The following is a 23,734-nucleotide window of genomic DNA, read 5'->3' as shown; positions in this document are numbered from 1 at the left end:
CGGTTCGAGGTTGAACCGATCCGACCAAACGGTCCGGTCCAGTTTTCAAAACATTTGATTTTTTATGCAAAAATTTGAAAGTTAAATTGAATCGGATCAAATTTTAGGAGAATTTTGGGCATTAACTCACTGATTATTACGCTAAATTAATCCTTGTTTCGGCGGGTGAAAAAAAAAAAATCTACTAAATCTAAAATACCTAAACTGTCCTTGCTCCTCAAAACCATTCGCACCACTGCACTGATGCTAATGTCTCTGCAACATCACACAAAAAAGAGCCTGTACGGCTCTACCCTTCGCCACCAGCCCAACACCTCCGCCGGCGGATCCACCATCTCTGCCCACCGCCGCGCCGCCTACCTTTTCAGGTCCGAAGGACCCCCATCTCCATACATCCTGTGATTTATCGTTAACCCACTCTTCCAGTTAATCCTCCTCTTCCTCTCTCGAATTATTCTCTCATCTTCGTTATTTCTCGTCGATTTCAAAAACCACCTCTTCTCGCCGGCTTTATCTGTTGAACACGATGAATGCTTGATTTCCACTGTCTTCTCTTCTAACCTGAAACATGGTACTCTTCTTCTTCTTCTTAAAGCTGGCAACTTTATTGTTGTGTTGAATTGCATACATAAAGTTTACAACTTGCGTCGTTTTTTCAGGAAAAACCCAGTGGAGGTGCTGATAAGTACAATGTTGAAGCCGCGGAAATTTTGGCAAACGAGGCCCAGGTTTGAAGTCTGCTCTTATTTTTTCTCTTTCCTTAATTCTTTACTCGTTTGTGATGTTTTTACTTTCTCTCTGTTCCTTAGCATTTGCCTATTGCGGAGGCCACACCCATATACGAGCAGCTTCTACTGTTGTTTCCAACATCTGTGAGTGTTCCTGTTCAGTGCTTGTGTGAATTTATTATGTTGTATTCTTTCAGAGTAAGGATCAAATAACACTGGTGTAAGTTATGAACAGTTAAGCTTATATCTTATAGATCATTTCTAGAAAATTTCGTGATAATCCAAGATTGTTTGCTATACCTTTTGTATACTTGAAAATCAACTTAATATGTTCAGTTCAAAATACGCATAAACACAGGTTCTTCAATTATACGTTTATTGTTATCTGATTTCGGTGAAATTTAGTGTAGATGATCTTCACTATGCTGTAAGTTAACAAGATTTAGTGTTAATAGATCTCTTTTGTGTTGGATTGATAAAATTCATAATGCATGAGAAGTTACTTCACCAGCACCTTGTATAAGTGGATCACTACTGTCTGTTCTGTGATGAATTACTTTCTCTCTAATATTGTGGTACTGATTGATACCGGATGATGCTTACTTTTGGTGCTTGTGTTACAGGCTAAGTTTTGGAGGCAGTATGTGGAGGCACATATGGCTGTAAATAATGACGAAGCTATCAAGCAAATTTTCAGTCGGTGTTTGTTGAATTGCCTTCAGATTCCTCTCTGGTATGGTTTTTGTTTAGTGCTCTTGCTGTTTATTAAACTTCCATTCATGTTACTACTTGATGTAATTTGTGTCAAATTGTCAATATGCTGTTGTGAACCTTTATTGTTTCTTATGTTAGTGTTCTATTCTGTTGGATCCTTCGACCAACAGTGCATTGCATGGCATTGGATGGGAGGTAGGGCTCTAAATTGCAGTCTGCAAACATTGTGGCAGCAAGTGTGTTCCCACAAGTTTCTGCAGTTATAGTAATTGCTATGTGATTTCCCGTGACTGCAAGCCTAATTTGAAACAGCTTCTGCAATAAACTCATCCCTCTAAGAACTAGTACAGAATTTCTTGTTAGTAGTTCACTGAGTAGGTTTTGATATGGCTGCTTTAGCTGGTTCAATAGGAGGTTTGTGCAAAAGGATGGGCTACTAGACACACATATGTAGTATACCAATGACATCACAACAATATATATAATATTACAGACAAAAATATTGTTAATTGGGATAAAAAATATAAATGAGATCAAATCTGTTTAAATTTAAAGTTCGCCAATTTGGGGTTAATCGGGGCTTTGAGGGGTTAATAAAATTCTTAAAACTCTTCTCTTCCAAATAATAAAACTTGTGAACAAGATCCACCTTTATAAATAAAAGATGAGCACAGTCTTAGTTGTTAATACATCAGTTATGTTGTATTCTGTGGTGTCTTTTCTATCCTGGGTTACTTCTATTTATTATCTTTACTAGATTGTTTTTGAAGATGGATGAAATATCATACTTTGTGGCTCTCGCGGTAAATGCAACCTGTGTTGTTGTTGTTTGTGTTTTTCTTATCAAATATTTCATCTTGTTTCTTATCTTTCTCTTTGCAGGCGCTGTTACATTAGATTCATTAGAAAGGTCAATGACAAGAAAGGCATGGAAGGTCAAGAAGAAACAAGAAAAGCATTTGATTTTATGCTAAATTATGTTGGTAAGTTATTTCCTTCTTCTTTAGACAACAAATTGGAATGTGATTATCTTCTTAGAAGCTTCCTTTGTGTTTTTTAAATTAGATTTTTAGAACTTATTTTCTTCCTATGCAGAAAGATGGTTTTTCATGTTACATGGCTGAATTTATTAGGGACTACATCATTGCTTGTTTTTTTTTTATGATATTCTTGCTCTTTATAATTTCTCTTCCCAGTTTGCATAGTGGGTTAGTATTCACGGCGTGCAATGATGTGTGTCTGTAAGTATATATGAAATTAATGTATGTATTCATTAACAATTATTTCCAATGATTTGCTAACAGGAGCTGACATAGCATCTGGCCCTGTGTGGATGGAGTATATATCTTTTCTTAAGTCCTTGCCGGTTTGTTTCTTTTATCCTTTGCAGTCCTTGGTACATAATGTACAATTTATTTCCCAGCCTTTATATATATCAAAAAACCTTATTTCAGGCTATAAATGCTCAAGAAGAATCACATCGGATGACTGCTGTGAGGAAAGTCTATCAGAAAGCTATTGTCACTCCTACCCATCACATTGAACAACTTTGGAAAGATTATGAAAATTTTGAAAATTCTGTTAGCCGTCAGTTGGTAATATATTGGTCATATATTTGTGCTTAATCTGATAGTGTTCATATTTCAGCTTGGTTTTTTCTTCTGTGGCAATTAATAAGAATTTTATGAAGGCACGGAATTTTATGTTAAGGTGTTTTACAGGCTAAAGGTCTGATATCTGAATATCAACCAAAATACAATAGTGCCAGAGCAGTTTACAGAGAGCGGAAGAAGTATGTTGATGAAATTGATTGGAATATGCTTGCTGTACCACCAAGTGGATCATGCAAGGTATCTTGTTCTTTGCAAATTTTGCTTATTGGCATTAGCTATTTCATCCTTTCAGGTCTATGTTATATCTTTTGTATCCAAGTGATGATGTTTTATCCTCTTTTGACCATTCTTTGTTATTCCAACTAGTCTTTGCACCCGTCCAATAGATTGGGTGACTATAATTTTCTTCTCACACTAGTTATTAAATTTTAAATTAGAAGTAATAAAATCATGACATTAATTTTAAACTTGAAATGAAAAGATCCAACTGGAAAGACTAAGCTACGTAGCACAGTCACATCATCTGGATTTAATACTCTTACCAATCACAAGTGAGTCTAAATGAGCACCCCATTAACATTATTTATAGTTCTATCGATTCTTCCTCCTATATTCTTTAACCTATTGTTATATTCTTTAGAATTTCCTAAATGTGTGTTGAGTCCGTTGATTAAACATAAAAGAAATAAATAAATAAATAAAAATGAAATAACAATTTAAGATCAGATGGAAGTGGTAACATTCTTGTGTCTGACAGTGCATTCTAGCTTGGTTAATCAGACAATAAGCTAATTATGGCATGTGTGTGACAGCTAAGAGAAATAGAAAATATAAAAGAAAATGATAATGCAAACCATAATAATATAATAATGAGAGAAGAATAGTAATTTGGCTAAATGCCGTGAAAATGGGAGGGAAACTGAGACTGTTGCCAGAGCTCTCCTTTTATAGTAAAAAAAAAAGTTTGTTTTTCTCTCGTAAGAAAGGATTTAACTATTGGGTTGCATGGTTTATCCATATAGGACTTGGTTGTTTTTTGTTTCTTTGTGGGGATGTCTAATTCTCTTTTGTACTTTTAGATCTGAATTTGAAAGAGTACTTCTATACTTCTACACATTGTTCATAGAGATTGGGGGTGCTATCTATGGAGTACTATGTTTTAATTACATGTTGTGACAGGTGGTAATTTGCTTATGACTTCTAACAGGAAGAAATGCAGTGGATCGCATGGAAGAAGCTGTTATCCTTTGAAAAGTGAGAAGCTTGAATCTACCTATAGGCTTAACCTTTTGTGGGATAGCTCATTATATGATCTAAATAAATATTAAATTTTAGTACAAAGATAGGACAGTTCTGATTTTTGTGTTGTTAATACTTTTACCTATTTTATTCATTTTGCATTTCAGAGGAAATCCACAGAGAATAGATGCTGCATCCTCCAACAAACGAGTTATATTTACTTATGAGCAGGTATTGAGAACTATACTCCTTTCTTTCTTTCTTTATATATATATATATATTTTGAGAGGAGAGGTTCCCTATAAACATCATGAGCTTTACACCAAAGACATGCTAGGCATATCCTTTCCCCTAGAACATGTTTGTTAGAAAATCTGTCATTGAAAGTGCTTGCATTATGCTTCAACCAAATAATCCAAATAGTGCTACAAAGATTTTGCCTCTTGCAGCCAAAGCCTACAAACCTGGTCAATAGAAGCTGATCTAGGGGTGCAGGGCACAGCCAACATTCATCAAAGATGCGAAACAATTGTTCCATTAAATCACATCCATCAGGCAACGCATAAAGATGTGAATTGATTCTGAATTTTCATTGAACAAACATAGCCATTGGGAAGTGCATAAAATAGATGTCAAGGTTCTGAGTTTTGCCCCACACATCCCACACACATTAGGCCATTAGGGCAGATAGCCTTATGTGACTTTCAAACCTGCAACATGTCATTGGTATTAATCCTGTTAAGCACAACTGTCCAGAAAGAAGATTTTATTTTAGAGGGAGTTTTGGACTTTCAAATGGGTTTGTAGATGGAAAGAGGTTACATTGGAGGATTGATTTAGAAATTGGAAGGATTTACACCTAAAACTGCAAGAGGACAAGAGACCATACCCTTTTTAAGGGTTAGAAGACAATGAAAAATCATCAACAAGAGCTAAGTACAAAAGTTTAGAGGATTCCATATCATTTAGGTTATGAAAGAAGTAGAAGTCCCAAGAGAAAGAAGAACCCTGTGTAGTGTAAATGGATCGAATAGGAGAATTATGCAAGGAAATAGATGATAAAGACAAAGAAAGGCTAGGTTAAAAGAGGTATCTCCTATCCAATGGTCTTCCCAAAAGTTGAAACATGACCCATCACCTACCTTAAAGGAAAGCAAGGGTTTAAGAGTAGTGCAACATTGAGAAATGTACTTCCAAGGGCTAGAATGAGTAGCATGGATAGCAGCATAAGTATCCCAACATTGTTTATAATATTTACCTCTGATAACATGATGCCATAGAGAGTGAGATGCTAAAGGAAAGCGCCATAGTTTTTTTCCTACCAAAGTAACGTTTAGACACAATATTGCCAACACCCATTGCTCCTTCTTTTTCAGATGACATCAAATGAAACATGTACCTGTTAAAATGTTCATATCCATGTGGTGATCCCGCCTAATGGGATAAGACATAGTTATTCTTCTTGATGTGTAGATGTCAAAGTAATTACATTGTCATCCTCTTATTCAATCCCCCCCCCCCCCTCCTCTCTCTTATGTTTGTGAAATTTCTTATGCATTGTATTGGTATTCAGTGTCTGATGTATATGTACCATTATCCTGATGTATGGTATGACTATGCTACTTGGCATGCAAAAGGTGGTTCAATAGACACTGCAATCAAAGTATTTCAGAGATCACTGAAGGCTCTTCCTGGTTTGTAGTATTTTTTGTTCTTTTAATTCTAATAACTGATGTATGTGACTAATTGTTGTCCCATGGATTAGCTTGTTACCGGGGATGATATATTGAAGTTATGATAAGGATGCCTTTTCAAATATCTTTTCACAAATGTTTGAGTTATCTCCTAAGTTGAAGATTGATGGTCCAAAAACTGATTTATGTTGTAACATGTTGTATTCTCAATCCCCCTTTTCTATTGCTTCTTTCGTAATTTATAAAGTTCTGGAGTTAACTTTTGTTTATTTGGGTGTCCCCTTTTAGTGGTACTCGTAGCTTAGATATGTTATTTTAGGATCTTTTGGTGGAGATCTCTAAGTTCCTTGTAACTTGGAAAAGGGGCTTATTTTTCTTTAGGTGGTTGAACTCCAATAAGCCTCTTTCATACTTTTCTAAATAGCATCCATTTGGAATTCTTATCTTTGTTTTGCCTACCATAATGGTGGCTAATATAAAACATAATGAGGGACTTTGTTTGTTAGGTGGGTTAGTGAGTGTGTTACTCTAAAAGGAGGGGGTTGGGTCTTGGAAATTTGGTGTCTAAAAATATTGTCATGATGGCTAATTGGTTATAGCGTGGATTGATGCACCTAATTGTCTCTTGTTTAATTGTGTTTTATGATTCATCTTTTTCCTCTCCGAACAGATTCAGAAATGCTACGATATGCCTACGCGGAGTTGGAGGAGTCACGTGGAGCAATTCAGGTACACAATGTTGAATATAGGCTTCAACATTTATTCTTTGTTTTGTTTTGTTTTGTTTTGTATTTAACTCTACATTTGAACTTGTAACAGGCAGCAAAGAAAATCTATGAAAGCATTTTGGGAGATGGTGTAAATGCAACATCGCTTGCACATATTCAAGTATGTGAAATACTTTGTTGACATTTTTGTAGTTTAACTACTTTTTGAATTGCTATAGTTTCATCCAAAATTCAAATAAGCATAGTTTGAAATATGAGATACTTCTAAAAAGATACTCGTAATAGTATATTATAAACGTTGAGTAATATATTTATGATCCTATACTTATATTGTATGCATTTGGAATAAATTTTACATTTGAGGTAAATAATTTTGCTTGAAAAATTTAGAATTTCTAATTGTGCAATATGAATGGATACAAAGTTTGTGTGGGGATTTTACAGGAAATAGTTATTTAATAGTGTATATGATTTTTGTTTGAGAATTTGCATTAATTCTTTTAAGATCAATCACTTCTGAATTCACTCAAAACCAAGTGTGCATCTAACCTTGTAAAATCATTTGAAGAATTGAGGGTTCACTGATCTTTTTAGATCTTAGTTACAATAGTACAAATTTGTCATAAAAGACAGTGTGTGAGAGCATTAGCTTGTATTTTTTGAGTTAGTAAGTGTAAACTTTTGAAAGCTCAGAGATAAATAGGTAGTTTAACAATTGAATTTTGGTGAAACTACAAGGACTTACTGAGTAATTTTACCTAATTTTAGTGCTCCATAAATTTTAGTTAAGGATAATTTCCAAGTATGTTCATTATTCCCATCTTTTTATGAATTGAAAATCATTGATCAAATTTTAGAACTTTTCCTGCATGACAGAATTTCAAGTTTAGATGCTTTGTTCTGCATCTTATTTGAAAGAACTTTATGCTTGCCCATATGTTTTGTCTACTGCATTTGATGATGGATTCCAAACACATTTCACTGTCATTTAGATTAACTTGTGGAAGTCATATTTGTGCTGAAAAGAATAAAATTCACATTTTATTCTCTGCAATAAGTTCATTTAAGAAAAATGAAGTTATTTTGTGTAGAGCATTTTATATTCTTTGTCTCCCCGCTAGTTATCCTTGCAAAAGAAGTGACATCTCTTTCATGGTACAGTTCATTCGTTTTCTACGAAGAACCGAAGGTGTTGAAGCAGCCCGGAAGTACTTTCTGGATGCACGCAAATCTCCAAGTTGCACATATCATGTTTATGTTGCTTATGCTACAATGGCCTTTTGTCTTGACAAAGATCCAAAGGTCCTACCTGTTTCCTTTTATTTATGTCTTTTGCTTTGTGTATTTATAATGTTAGTAGATTATTATATGTATTGCATACATTCATGTGCTTTACAATAACTATTCTTCTGGATGAATGTCTTCTAGCGAAGAAGATGAGACTCATTAGTTAAAGGCTAAATGATAATATGATTACTTTCCCGGCTTTTCCATGCAGATGGCACATAATGTTTTTGAAGCTGGACTAAAACGCTTTATGCATGAGCCTGTTTACATTCTTGAGTGAGTTATATTCCCTCCTATCATTGAATCAACCTAATCATAAACATACAATCTAATCATAATGATTAAATCTAATCACTTCAACATATCCTTGGTATGTTCTACTAGCTTGCTCTCTTAATATTTGGATCTTTGTAAACATACATCCACTAATGTTGGTTTATGTGCCTCTTATTGTTATGTCTTTGCTGTCTCTGAACAAAAATTGTACTAGTTCTTTTGATCTTGTACTACCTCTTTTTCCCTGAGTTAGATGATATCTTATTGCCTCACTGGTTGTGCATGTCGTCATTTCTATTAAAAATATTTCCTTTCATATTCAAAATATTATTGACTGAGTATTAAGAATGTTTTCATGATGCTTTAGATATGCTGATTTCTTGACACGTTTGAATGATGACCAAAATATACGAGCTTTATTTGAGAGGGCATTAAGTACACTTAAACCTGAGGAATCGGTTGAGGTAGGCCATTTTTTTTACTTCGCTGTTTCCTTGTTCTTTTGGAGGGAAAAATGAAAACACATCTTTTAAGTACTTAGTTATATGATCTGGCTTATGCTCCATTTTGAGAACAGTTGCATGACGACAGATTTTATATCTTTCTTGAACCATTAACCATGCATGTGTACGCTAGTATTTGCTTGGACTCTATAGAATAAATATTCTCATTTGCACTTAATAATTTTGTCACATTTGGGCTCTTTACATCAAATATTTGTTTGAATGCTACTTCTCTTTTATGGGGAAAAAACCATCTTAAAAGTGATTTAGGTTTTTTCCTTTTCCCCCTAAACACAACTACTCCTAATGGAAGTCTAGTGGTTCTGCATTCCACCACATGGCTGTTTCTAACAATTCGAATAGGGAAATTGCGTTAAAACAAGTATTTGTAATGCAGAACATCATTGTATGCCTGTGAACTGATTTAAGTGGAGTGTATAACTTAATTCTATTCATTTTGTAACACATTTCAACTTTTCCTTAAACAGATAAAATTAAAAGGTTTTTATTTGTGTTACCATGAAAGAGTTAGCACCTTGAAAAAATCCTTAAAGAGAAGTCCTTTCCATATTGACGAAAGAAAAACAAATAATTCAAGTTTTTCAATGTAATGGAAATTTTAAGCTTCATGTGGTAAATCTACTATCCTTGATTTTTCTTGTTATATATGGATGAAAGGCTGCATATTGTTTTAGCGATTCTTTGGGCAGGTCTTGAGAACTAATACATTATTTTAGTTTAGTTTGGCATTTCTTTAATATTAAACTTTTGGATTGAAGGCCTTAGCAGAAATCATAGAATAGTAGGATCTTATAAGTTGACATGAACTCATCATTTTTAGGAACTTTTGAACATCATTTATGTAAATCTGTGATTCGTTTATTTGAAAAAAAGAAAAATCATTTTTAGAAGGATCTGTTCTAACTTCTAAGCGGTGAAAGTTAAAACCATGGTGAAAGGGTACATGAGTTCAAATGAGGGCCAAAGTCGACGAAAAAGATTGACATGAATATTTTATTGTGTTCTTGGAAATATTTGTGATGATTTTTCCATAATACTCAGTACTTTTGACCTTGTATTAATTTATGTACTTATTTAGGCGGGTATGTTTAATGTGTTGTTGCTCTTTCGCAGATTTGGAAAAAGTTCACTCAGTTTGAGCAAACTTACGGGGATCTTGCTAGCATGCTCAAGGTAGCAACTTTGTTTCTATGCAGCATTTACCCATTTATCTCTAGTTTGCACTGCACCATGGTTTATTTTCTTATTATTATTTTTCTTTCTTTGTTGAATCATTATCATTTGATAAGAACAGTCTTGATGGAAAATAATAGGATAGTTGAATTTTGGATAATAAGTTGTGCGCTTTGCAATTTACATGGATTAGTGTTTAGTGATCAGTTGGCATTGATGGGAAGAGGATGGTGGTTAAACTTCTCATACATGGGTGATACGTGCAGATAATTTAAGTGCTGTAATGAGTATAGATTCCATGTCATCATTCTCTTTTGTAATTTAATTTATGGATAACAATGTTATGTGCTACAGACAAGAAATAGTAGGGAAAAACAGGATAAACTTTGATTTTCTTTGACAATATTGGGAAACATCTTGAGTGATGGCAAGAAAATGCATTAAAATGATGTTATTTAATAAAAAGGGCACCGGGTATAAACCATCTCTTGTTATGCTGGGTTCAGGGAAGGACTACACCAAAGGATTTAATGTAGGCAATCTAATAAGATTCATTCATCGGTAGTTGATTCCACAGCTTGAACATATGATTGTTACCTTAAGATTATATGGAGATATCTCAACCATTAGCTCCAGGGCTCTACTATGAAGTTCAATCTTATAGTTGTTGCATATGAGCATATTGCACTAGTGCGAGTTGCTTGGATCATTTATCCATGTATAATATACAGGTTGAGCAAAGAAGAAAAGAAGCACTTTTTGGAGCAGGTGAAGATGGAACAGCAGCATTAGAGAGTAATTTGCAAGATGTTGTGTCACGATACAGTTACATGGATCTGTGGCCGTGCACCTCTAATGATCTTGATCATTTATCTCGGCAAGAGGTACATGTTATTTTATGTTTAAGATGAATATTGAACATATTTCTTAGCACCTATGGACTATGGTGTTGTTTTTTCATTGGTTTACTTATCCCGTCTTGATGATATTATTTCTGTTATATATACTAACTCAATGTTCATTTTTACCCCTCCAGTGGCTTTCCAAAAGTTTAAATAACAAATTGGAGAAGTCTGCTCTACCTAATGGAATGGCTCGTTTAGGTATTAATATTTATATTCTTTCTTATCTCTTGCTTCCTTAGGATTTCAGTTTGTGGTAAATGTTACTTTGTTAATGCAGATAAAGCATCTATGCAAAGCGTCTCATCTACCCCAACAAAGGTTGTTTATCCTGATACTTCAAAGATGGTAGTATATGATCCGAAACATAATCCTGGTATTTAATCTTTTCTTTATCTTAATAAAAGTCTTTTTAAGAGGTTTTCCATCTTTCTCAAGTAATAAAGAAGGCATGGTAAAACTCATTTGGATAACACTTTCATCATCCAATACTATAGGGACAGTTCTGAAAAGCTTAATCGAAGGAACTATTAGCTCCGTTTTCTTTTCTATACAAGTTATGATTAAGTGACGTATTATTGTTAAATTTGTAGGAAAGTTGTTAGACATGGAGCATAAGACATTAGAAATACCAGTTTGGAAGAAATGCTTAGGATCAATATACTTTCATGTAACAGTGACTAGCAGCACTATGTAAATATTACTAGGAAGTAGGAAATAAATGCATTTCAATATTTCATAGTTACAAATATATGATTAATACTCAGCTATTTCAGAGGGCACACATGTTAATCACATGTAGCATTTCTAGCACTTATTATTCTTTCCAGATCCAACTACATATGGATTTATTTTAATCTCGGAGCTTATCTGATTCACTTTCCAGCAGCAGGTGCTGGAACAAATGCATTTGATGAAATTCTGAAAGCTGCACCCCCTGCTTTGGTTGCATTCTTAGCTAACCTACCTGCTGTTGAGGGTAATTTTCAAAAATACTATACGATGATTACTTATGCATTATTGAGTGTGCTTTTTATACCCTTTTTTTTAACATGCAATATGGGAATATGGTTACTGGTTCAAGCCGTAGTACAACAATTTAATTATCTTCATGTGACCATAAGGTTACGGGTTCAAGCCCTAGGCTGCCTACATTTACATTCTTTGGGTGCAGACATTTCCCACGACCTTGCCTAATGTTGGATGCTTTCTACTGTGCTTCCTTTTTCGGTTGTTATTGTTGTTGGAAGAACTGGGTAGAAATGTTCAATTCATGATCACTAGGTCAGAGGCGTTGATACCATGTGGTGCATGTCAATTACCAGCTCTCCTTAATGATTAGACTATGTTGGGTTAAAGGATGATGTAATGATTTTTTTTTTTTTTTTTACATACCTATTTGCGACTACAACCTTTTTTTGAAATTTCCAGGCCCGACGCCAAATGTGGATATTGTGCTCTCAATTTGCTTGCAGAGTGACCAGTTACCAGGACAAAGTGGAAAAGCTGGGAATCCAACACCATTGCAAAGTGGTAAAGCAGGGATTCCAGCACAATTGCCATCTGGTCCTGCTACAAGCGAACTTTCTGGTTCAAGCAAGCCTCACCCAGTTCCAAGTGGCTTATCTTTGAAACCAACCAGTAACCGAAATTATGGGAAGCGGAAAGAATTTGACAGTATGTGCATCATCCATTTCATGCTTTGCATTTTCCATTTTTTGCATGCGCATATTTAAAGGGATAGGATGGTCAGTTTAATCACACTTGTAATTAGGCATTGTTATTTACAAATGATTCTTTGTCAAAATTAGGCATGTGGTCATAATTTCAAACAGTAGAATCAACCATTGATGCTTGCATTAGGTGAGATTGCCTACATTATACCATTTGTATGCAGCTCTTCCATGAACTTTGCATAATGCAGGATACTTACCCTACATACTCGTGTTTTCGATTTGCCTGCATCAATGTGCCTGTGCTTTGAACTGTTTGCATCAATGTGCCTGTGCTTTGAACTGTTATCCTAATTTTTTTCGCAAGTGCTTACATTTATTGTTAGCTTTCTTCTTTATGCTTTGACGTGCTGTGTAATACTAGCATGAAATTTTCCAATTGACTTTTGTTATTACATAATCTTCAGGACAAGAGGATGATGATACCACGACTGTCCAGAGCCAGCCATTACCTCGAGATGCTTTTCGGATACGACAGTATCAGAAAGCCCGAGCTAGCAGTACTTCACAAACAGGATCGGTTTCATATGGAAGTGCGTTTTCTGGCGATTTATCCGGTAGCACTGGTTGACTCGATATTTTGAACCATGCTTCCCTAGGCCTCTGTAATTTTAATGTCCCCTCATGTAACATTAGCCTCTCTTTTTTATTTCTTTTCTTAATTTTATTTTTAAATTTATTGTGTACTAATTTAAGTACTAAATGTGCAAGTACATAAACCCTTCTAAGCAGTTGTTGTCCTCTATAGCTTGGTCAGTTCCCTATTATTAAATTGATATACCTAAAGAAAGGACTGTCATGTATTCGTGTATCAATTATAATGTTATTTTTGCCACTCTTTTGCTCTTTTAAAAAGATTTTTATGTTAGTATTATGAATGGAGCATGTAAGTTCCATGATAGCATCTGAAGAACACTTTTCAGCTAGATTTTGTGTGTGTAGTTGTGTACTGTGTTGTGTTGTGTTCATACTTCATTACTGCCGCAAGCAACTACCTAAGGAGGATCAAATTTTCCATGGATAATAATCAAATTAGTTCTTGAAAAATAAGGTATTTTTTAAATTTATTTCTAAAAGATTTTTTTCATCAAATTGGCCATTCAAAGATTATGAATTAATCATATTTGTTTTTTAGTGACTGTATTAACAATTTTTGTCAACAATTGATAACGTAAAATATTAATTAATAACATATATAGTATTTAACATGTCTAATTAAACGCTGATTATATATGCTTATAAAAATTTATCAATTTAGTTGTTAAGTTATATTAGGAATATAGAGTCACTGAAAGACAAATATAATTAATTTGTAATATTTGAAGGATCAATTTGATTGAAAAATTCTTTTAAGGATGAATTTGAAGAATATCTCATTTTTCAGGAATTAATTTGATTATTAACCCAATTTTCCATCGTGAATAACATATTACTATCTAGATTAGAATGAGACTCGCGCGATGTGCGGGCGGTAAACTTCTTCATGTTTAGGATTTTTTTATATTTGTTAAATTGAATAATTAAATAAATGAATTAATTTTTGAGACTTATTAGTTATGAAATACCCATAAGTTAGCTGTGCAAATTCTTCAGTTTGTGGATTGATGTAGATTTTTGTACTCAAAGTTGTGTTAAGAAAAACGAAAAATACATTTTTATTCTATAAAGTAGTCAAGGAAAAATAATAAATTAAAAAAATGAGTTGACTCTCAAATTTAGACTCATGAACTATAAAAAAACACTATATATATCCTTTATTAGAACAAAAATAATTATATAAATTAGTTATTATTAAGTTAATTTTTTATTATTTACGTTGTACATCATATATTTGTCGTGATTAAATAAGCTATTATCATATCATATACATTTTTATCATGATTAGAATCATAAATTTTTGTTTTAATTTTTTAAGGTAGATATCAATATCAATTTGCTGAAAATTACGATTAATTTAAAATTATATTACAATGATTGAAAATTAAAATTATTGATAATTAACATAATTATGTATTAAATACTGATTTGATGTATAATTATAAAAAAAATTATTGATAATTAACATAATTATGTATTAAATGCTAATTTAATGTATAATGATTAACAATTAATATAACTAGTGTATGTTCTCGTGCCCTGCACTGGATAATACATAAAATTATATAAAATTTTTATTAAAAAATTAAATAAAAAATATATATAGTCATTATTATGATAAATATTTTACAACTTTAAAATATTAAAAATAATTAGTATTTGTTTTAACCAATTTATATTGGTTGAATGGTCATCTCATTTATACGCTTAAGCAGGTATTTGGAGTTCGAATCTCGCCTTGTGTGTATAACAATCCATTAGTTAGTGGCAGACTCTTAATAAATAGAGCATCAATATTTAGTGGATTAGTCCTCGACTTGTCGAGTTAGGAAATTCGTAGAAAAAAAATGCATTTGTCTTTAAAATAGATTAATTTTTCATTAATAGCAATACTTATGAACTTTTGTCCTTGTTAAAATTTACTTGGGACAATTTTATTTGTTGGTATCGTATTCATTCTTGAAGTCAAAACAATATGATCACATTGTTACTAAAATTAAATTTAGAATTAATTAACAACTCATCTTTTTTTTTAATTTCAATAACAAATTAAAAATAAAATTAGTTAGGTGCAAATATTTAACATTTAATAATTTCAATCATTTAAATTGTAGTTACCAAAAATTGGATTAAAAATTAATTATAAACTTAATAATCGATAATATTATATTAGTAAGTAAATAATAATATCTAATGTATTAATTATTTATTTTTTTTGATAGGACTAATGTATAATCTATTAAGGATTGATTTATTATCCAAAATTTTTTCATAAACTTTGTAATATATAAAAATAGTGATCTTATTTTTTATTATTATTTAAAAAATTATTCATAATTTTTTAATTATATAATTAACCTAATTAATAAACTTTATTATTATTTTTATACTAAAAAAATATCAATTTATACTATTTACATATTTTTTTTACCATTATTAAGTACGTAATTATTTGTACTATTATATTTATTGTCCTAGATGATGACTTAAGTTATTTATTTTGTATATTAAATAATATTTTATATGTTAAATTCATTAAATATTAAGATAAAAAAATTATTTAATAAATTATATAAATAGTCATTACAAAAAAAAATTATTAATCATATATAATAATCTTTAATATATGTAGTGTCATGTATATATTATAGGATTATCTATTTTAATTATGTGAGTGATTATTGTTATTTTTATTTTTTTGTTATATTAGTAAATAATATTTAAAACTAAAAAAATATATAATTAATTTTTTTAATTTGAATTAAAAAATCTCTTGTAAATATATCCAACTTTTATATATACTAAGTATTATAATATTAAATAGTATAGTAGTTGTTATAACAATAACTTAAAATATTAATTTAAGATATATTTAGGTTTAGTAAGATCTCAATGCAAGTAAGATCAATCCAAGCCCATTTTTAAGATCTCAAATCAGACTTAAGTTCATTTTCTTAAAGGCACAATGCAGATGTAGTCCATATGTCCCTCTCAAATCGGCTCAGATTGGATCTCTATTGCTAGTTAGGTATGATAATGGGTACTCAGGAAAGCGTGACAAACCCCCTTTTCATCACTCGCTCCTGTTTAAAAAAAAATACTCCTGTCCCTTCTCCGTCTTTGCAAGTCCCTCTTTAAATATCCCTTAGAGAATGCAGATCTTCTCGAATATATACGAATATTCTTTGAAAACTTTTAAAAAAAATTAACACAAAAATATATAATATAATAATCATAAAATAATTAATTCAATATAATTTAATACAATTCATAACATATTCATTATGAAAATAACATTTCAAAAGAAAAAATATAAAAACATATTCTAACGTAATAACATAACATAATTTTTTAAGACGATATTAAGCGACGTAGTGACAGACTTAAGAGGCAGAAAAAGTGTGTGTGAGAGAGAAGGGATCAAGGCTGAGAATAGGTCTAAAAGAAAAAGGAAGGATTCAAATTAGAGGCAGGCATTAGGGTTACTAAATTTAAAAAATAGATTTATGTATATATAAATTAGGATAAATTAGTAATTTTATATTCGCATGTATTTAATAGGTTCCATGTGACAAGTACTTATACTCATGTCTCCATTAGGGGTGGCAAATGGAGAAATCCGCCCTGTACTACCAAAAGCCCGCCACCTGACATGCTGACCCATCCTGCCCCGCCTAGTGAGGCGGTCCTGAATTCCACCCCCACCCCGCCTAATGGCGGGCTAGCGAGCTTCCCCATTAGGGGTGGCAAATGGAGAAGCCCGCCCTGCACCGCCAAAAGTCAGCCATCTGGCAAGCTGACCCACCCCGCCGAGTGAGGCATTCCTCCCCTACCCCGTCTAACGGCGGGCTGGTGGGCCAAATCCGCCAAATCTCTTTTTTATTTTAGAGTAAAGTATCGTTTTTGTCCCCAACGTTTTGGGTAAATCCTATTTGTGTCCCTAACGTTTAAATCGTCCTATTTGTATCCCTAACGTTTGTAAAAGTGATTCAATGTTATCCTGCCGTCAATTACACATCATGAACGCTTTAGTTTGAGTTTTAAAAATCTCTTCTTGAAATTAGAATACAAATGTCTTGGATAGAATCGATGATCTACTCCGAAAAATAGCTCATCAAAAGTTGAAACTAATTCCTACAACATTTACATAATTCACTTTTCTAGGGACATAATTGAATCTAAACACAAATAGTGGGTATAATATTAAAATCGATCATATTCAAGTGAGACCTAATTGAGAATGAATACATTCAAGTGAGAATAATTGAAAAATATAATATGATTTGTTAGTATAATTGATAATAGGATAACATTGAATCACTTTTATAAACGTTAGGGATACAAATAGGACAATTTAAACGTTAGGGACACAAATAGGATTTACCCCAAACGTTGGGGACAAAAACGATACTTTACTCTTTATTTATAAACTATTAAATATTAAACACTATATATAATTTTACAATCATTTCAATAAATTTATAATTTCTAAATTCACAAACATTAAAGTCTTTATAATTATAAATATGTAATACACATAATTATAAACCAAGTTTTTTAAAACAAAATAAAAAAACAACATTGTCCAAAGCAAAATAAATATTGTCCAAAACATATAATTAAACATCTTCAAGTTTATAATCAATCAAACATAAAACATAATCCAAAATATAACTTAGAACATCTTTAATTATCATCTTCATCATCTTGTAGATCAATAACATCATAGAAATTTGTAAAAAAATAGGCTAAACAAAAAAATGTCTGGCCGGCAGGGAAGCTCGCCCCACCCCGCCCCGCCGAAGCCCGCCAAAACCCACAGATTAGGCGGTGTGGGTTAGGCAGACTTTTTAAGTTTGGTGGTCTCAAATTTCTAGCCCAGCCTACCTTTTTTGGCGGGTTACGCGGGCCGGTCCGATAGGTTTTTGCCCGTTTACCACCCCCAGTCCCCATCCATATTCGCGTGGCATGTTGTGAGGATTCCATGGGTCCCCATCTAGCCCCAAAATGCGAGTAATTCCTGCAAATGCCCGTTTTGGCTATTTTTGTGATCATCCTTATTGCTAGCATTCATTGGTTTGTAACGTGGAGCTATTCCAATCACTCAATAAATTCTCAGATAATCAAAGTCTATGTTATATCATTCTTATAAAATCACATGTATGATGTATCCTTGTTATAACAATATTAATAAAAGATAAATGGATAAATACTAAGCTATTGTTTGGATATAAGATGGAAAATAAGAGGAAAGAAAATGGAAAGAAATAAAATGAGAGGAAAGAAAAGTATATTCTTTTGTGTATTATTTAGATGAAGAAAAAATGAATGAAAAGAAAATAGAGAAAAAATTTTCTTTTACTTGGATGGAAGGAAAACTAAGAAGAGAGAAAATTATAATAGAGTAAAATTACATTAATGTTCTTATATATTATATACAAATTATAATTCAAAGGATAACTCTGTACTTTTACCCATGTTTGTACTTTTTCATTAATTTTCTTCGCAACTTTGAAGAAAAAAATTTACATGAGCTCCTCGTACATTTTTTTGTTTTCCATTTAATTTCTTTGCTAATCCAAACAATAGAAAATTGATTTTTTCATCCATTTTCTTCTCTAGCATTTTCTTTTCCTACAAATTCTTTTAATATAAACAATGCGTAAATAAGTCATATTTTTTTATTTATATAACAATAATTAATATCACATATTATAACTTGTGAAATCATAATATTTTAAAAAGTAATGTACAGAAAACTTAAATATTGATAAGTCTAAAAAATTTTAGAAAAAAATAAAAATATAAAAAATTACATGTTAATCCATAACATTTTCTTTTTAAAAAATTGTCTTAGTCTACGATTAATAACTTTAAAGTTATATATATTATTTATCTTATATATTTTTTATTTTATAGAGACTCATCATAATTTTTTTATCAGCGATATTAATGGTTATAGAGAGAATTTTACCTTTAAATAAAATTATAGAGAAATTAAAAATAAAATTGGCTGCTATTTTTCTGACAATTTATTTAGTTTTTAGTTTAAATTAAAATTAAATTTTATATTCAATTTATATTTGTTAGTTTTTCCTAATGATTGTATATAATAGATAATATATTTAAGCATATTTTGAAAGAAATTATTGAATTTTATATAATTGAAAGTTAACTATAAAATTGAGACTAAGATGAAGTGAAATACAATAAACATGTGAGGAGTAAAAGTAAAATAAATAATTAAAAATAAGGTAATAAAATAGTTAAAAAAATAAAAAAAACAGAAAAAATAATGCATGTAGTTAATAAAAATATACTGTAAGAAAAATTTAGCATAATCAGTTAATATAAAAGATGAAAGACAAAAATTAAGATATATTTTTATTAAAAAAATTCAAGAAAAATATTGTGAAGAAGAACCTATTAATCAAGTTTTATGAAATATTATAAAAAATTTGAAATATTAGTAAACAAAATAGTAACTTCTCTAAGAATTATTAATCAAAATACATAAAAGCACATTCTGATTTCTATATATAAAAAATAATAAGAGAATAATTCAAGTTAAATTCATTTATTTTATTTTTTATTTATTATTTATTAAATAGTTTAATATTTATTTTGGTCAAATCAAATAATATAATTAATTAGTTATAATTAATATTATTTATCCTAGTGGTATAATTGAAACATATTGAAATTCTAAAGGTAAAATTAAAACTAAATGTTAAAGATAAAATAAAAATAAAATAGTATTTGCTATTTTATAATTTTTTTAATAAAAATCACATTTATAAATCTTTAAATTGCATCACTTTAATACAATAATATTGTTATTAAAAATAAAAATTATGGTAAATATCTCATATATTTATTGATAAATTATATAATAACATGAGCAAATAAATTAAAATTGGAACTTAACTATAATAAGCGCTTAAGTTTAAATTTTCATAAATAATTTTTTTTTGTTCAAGTGAATTACGCAATAAAAAAAATTACAAAAGCATTATTGAGGTTCAAATAATAAAAATAAGATCATATTAATTATATTTATACAATAAGACAAAATTATAAAATTAAATATTCATCTCACACACATATTAAAGTAGAAAATAATCTATTTATAAATAAAAAATTCAAAAAATTATTCTTAAAAGTTGAATATATATAAAAATATATAAAAAATTAAAAAACTTAATTTTAAAAGGTGAATATGCAGATAAAACATAAATTATAACTTGCAAAAATAATCTATTTATAAATAAAAAAATAAAAAAATTATTATTAAAAAATGAATACGTGAAAAAAAAATAAATTAAAATTTGTAAAAATTATCTCTAAAATTTATTACAATAAATAATAAAATTGTAAAAGTCATGTCTCTATATAAATTAAATTATTTTAAATTAAAACCTATCTAAATATTTAATCAACTTAATTAATTAGTTGTAACTGATTTAATCTAATAATTTAAAAAAAATTGAATAACATTTTTTAGAAACATGCCAATTCAAATAATATAGATTGAAGATAAGAAAAATATAACTAAATTATATAATACAACATAATATTTCTAGAAGTTTGTTTTATAACAGATCTAATGCAAAGATATTTATCATCATTTATGTTATAATCTAATTTCACAATTATTTAAACATTTTTATGAAAAAAATTGCGTCATTTATTTTGAAAAAAATATTTACTCATTGTTATAATTTAAATAGAATATAAAATTGATATTAAACCAATTTCTTTTAATAATTACTTAGTCACAAATATCCATCAAGAACATAAGATTTAAGAACATACAAAGTAAATATAATACCTACAATTTTTATACTAATATGATAAGATGATCATTATAAGCCTTTTTTATAATATAACTAAATTATATAATACAACATACATAATATTTTTAGAAGTTTGTTTTATAGCAGATCTAATGTCAAGATATTTATCATCATCTATGGTATAATTTAATTTCACAATTATTTAAATGTTGTTTTTATAAAAAAGATTGCGTTATTTATTGTAATCAATTATATTAATGAGTTAAAAGAAATAAATCGCTAAATATTTTCAAAAGGATATCAGTCAATTCCATCATTAAGTACAGAAATCTAATTTTTATATAATAGAACAGATAATAAATAGAATAAATAAGAATATGATATATGACATATTTTAATTATAAAATTAGTAATATATAAAAAAAATTTTATGAATGCTTATTGTTTATCAATTGCTAATTTTTTTACGTAATTACTTAGTAATTTCCACCTATCACATAAATCTTGTTATTATTTATAATTAGGAAAGAGTCATAAATAAATTTATTTTCTTAATAAATGTTAATTTTGTTGTGAAATTCTATATTACCTTTAAAATTTTAGCGTAATTGAGTCTAATTTCTACATTTTAAAATGAATTTACTCGAAAAAATTAATATGTAAATTACATTATTATTATTACAAAATTACTTTATTAACATAATTAGTGGTGCTTATTTGAACTATTAAATTTAGCTTCTAATAATATTAAAGTCAGCTTATTTTATTATTTTGTGCCTTCAAAAAATTCACATGACTGACGTCTAACAATTGAAAAAAATTTATTACAACGGGTATATTTATTTTAACAAATATTTTTCTATCTAATACTATAAAAAAATATACTGGCCAACTTGAATTATACAGGTCAACTTCTATGTAAAATGCCTAAATTGAGATATATTTATCAAATAAACAATCAATGAAACACTCATCCGTACTTTCTCATTTTGAGTACATTTATACATAAAATAAAATTTATACATAAAGAAAAAAAAAGAAGAAAAAAAGAGTTGAAATAGCAAGAGGGATAAAAATCATGATTCTTATAATTTTGTGTGGCCATTTATATATAATAGACCAGCGACTATGATTATCTAACAAAATTAATTTGTATTTATCACATTCAAGTTGAATAAATAAGAAATTATCTTATTCTAGTTTAGTTCTTAATTCACATGATTTGAATTTGGCTCAATATATATATAATTTGATTTGATTTAATTATTAGTTGAAGAAATATCAGTTGCCTATTTTATTCATAAATTTATTATTTTAATGACTAATAAATTAATCAAATTAATTAATTAGTAACATAATAAATTTGGTTTAATAAATTAAAAGAAATAAATTAAAAAATACTAACAAAAAGTAAAAAATAAATAAATTAAGAAATACTATCAAATCAAATTGATATAAATTATAATAAATTATGTGATATTTAAATATCTAATCAAATTAATTAGTTGATATAGTTAATTTGTAGTAATAATTTATATTTAATAAGTTAAAAAAATAAATTAGGAACACTCTCAGAAACATGCTAGGTCAGCTCTATCATTAAGTGTAGAAATCCGATTTTTATATAGATAGAATACATAGATAGATAGATAGAATAGATTATGTAAAAAATAAAGCATAACAACTAAAATTAAATTTGTTAACTAATTGAAGTAAGGTGGACAATGTTTGGCAATTATTTTAGGATTTAATTATTATTGTTGTTGTTGTTGTTGTTGTTGTTGTTGTTATCAATATAAATGGGTTACCATTAACGTAACAACTTGCCACTAATAAAATTATTGCATTGAATGAGAATTAGAATTGTATCAATATAATTAAAATAATTAAAAATATTCATGATTGATAATTAATTTAATAATGTATTAAATATTGATTTTATATAATTATAATAAAGATATTTTTTAAATTAGTATAATCATGCATTATTCATTAAATACTAATTATAATATAATTGTAATATTGTAATATAATTATAATAAAGATATTCTTCTAAAATAAATTTAGAAGAGAGAATAGTACTTTTATTTTGGAGGAAAAATAAATTTATGAAAAATTGATACCTTATTTTCATTAGTTGATAATGAATTAAATATTAATTTCATATAATTATAATAAAGATATCTTTTTAAATTAGTATAATTATGCATTATTCATTAATGTTAATTATAATATAATTGTAATATAATTATAATAAATTTATTTTTTAAAAATAAATTTATTATTTTTTGAAAATAAATTTAAAAGAGAGAATAGCACTTTCATTTAGGAAGAAAAAAGAGTTCATACAAAAATTGACACCTCATTTTTATTAATTGAAAAAAGAATTTAATTTTAATATATTAAATAAAAAATAGATTCAAGATGATATTTTTAGCTATTATTTGAATTTGAAAAGAAATGTTAAAATATAATTAAGATTAAAATTAGTTAACATTAATTATAATTATTTAGCATTTATTGTAAAATATTACGTTTTAATTGTCTTAATTATTCTAGCACAGTAGCTAGGGCTGCACGCGGATCGGATCGGATCGGATATGGCCAAAATTTTGATCCGATCTGCACTAAAATCATCAGATCCAATATCCGCAGTTTTTTAGGTTGGATCCGATCCGATCCGATCCGTACATTTACGGATCGGATCAGATCGGATATCGGATATATCCG

At 29.3% G+C, this 23,734-nt stretch overlaps 1 protein-coding gene across 2 annotated transcripts; it reads left to right on the top strand.

Moving 5' to 3' along the window:
- Nucleotides 1-155: 155 nt before the first annotated feature.
- Nucleotides 156-13,466, top strand: CSTF77 (Tetratricopeptide repeat (TPR)-like superfamily protein). Of its 2 annotated transcripts, none has more exons than XM_016324791.3 (23): nt 156-571; nt 660-728; nt 810-872; nt 1,352-1,461; nt 2,325-2,425; nt 2,747-2,808; nt 2,897-3,037; nt 3,164-3,292; nt 4,263-4,309; nt 4,462-4,525; nt 5,868-5,988; nt 6,659-6,717; nt 6,808-6,876; nt 7,878-8,018; nt 8,215-8,279; nt 8,647-8,743; nt 9,917-9,976; nt 10,708-10,860; nt 11,013-11,079; nt 11,159-11,254; nt 11,765-11,857; nt 12,310-12,555; nt 13,019-13,466. In XM_016324791.3, the coding sequence occupies exons 1-23, from the start codon at nt 569-571 to the stop codon at nt 13,180-13,182; spliced, it is 2,220 nt and encodes a 739-aa protein (XP_016180277.1). In that variant the 5' UTR covers nt 156-568; the 3' UTR covers nt 13,183-13,466. The 2 variants fall into 2 exon arrangements, with proteins under 2 accessions (XP_016180277.1, XP_016180278.1); XM_016324792.3 differs by having other exon boundaries at nt 213-571; nt 11,768-11,857.
- Nucleotides 13,467-23,734: the final 10,268 nt, after the last annotated feature.

Source organism: Arachis ipaensis, chromosome B10 (genome assembly GCF_059453495.1).
Source record: "Arachis ipaensis isolate K30076 ecotype BB chromosome B10, ASM5945349v1, whole genome shotgun sequence".
NCBI lineage: Eukaryota > Viridiplantae > Streptophyta > Magnoliopsida > Fabales > Fabaceae > Arachis > Arachis ipaensis.
This window is presented reverse-complemented; position numbering and strand designations above follow the sequence as displayed.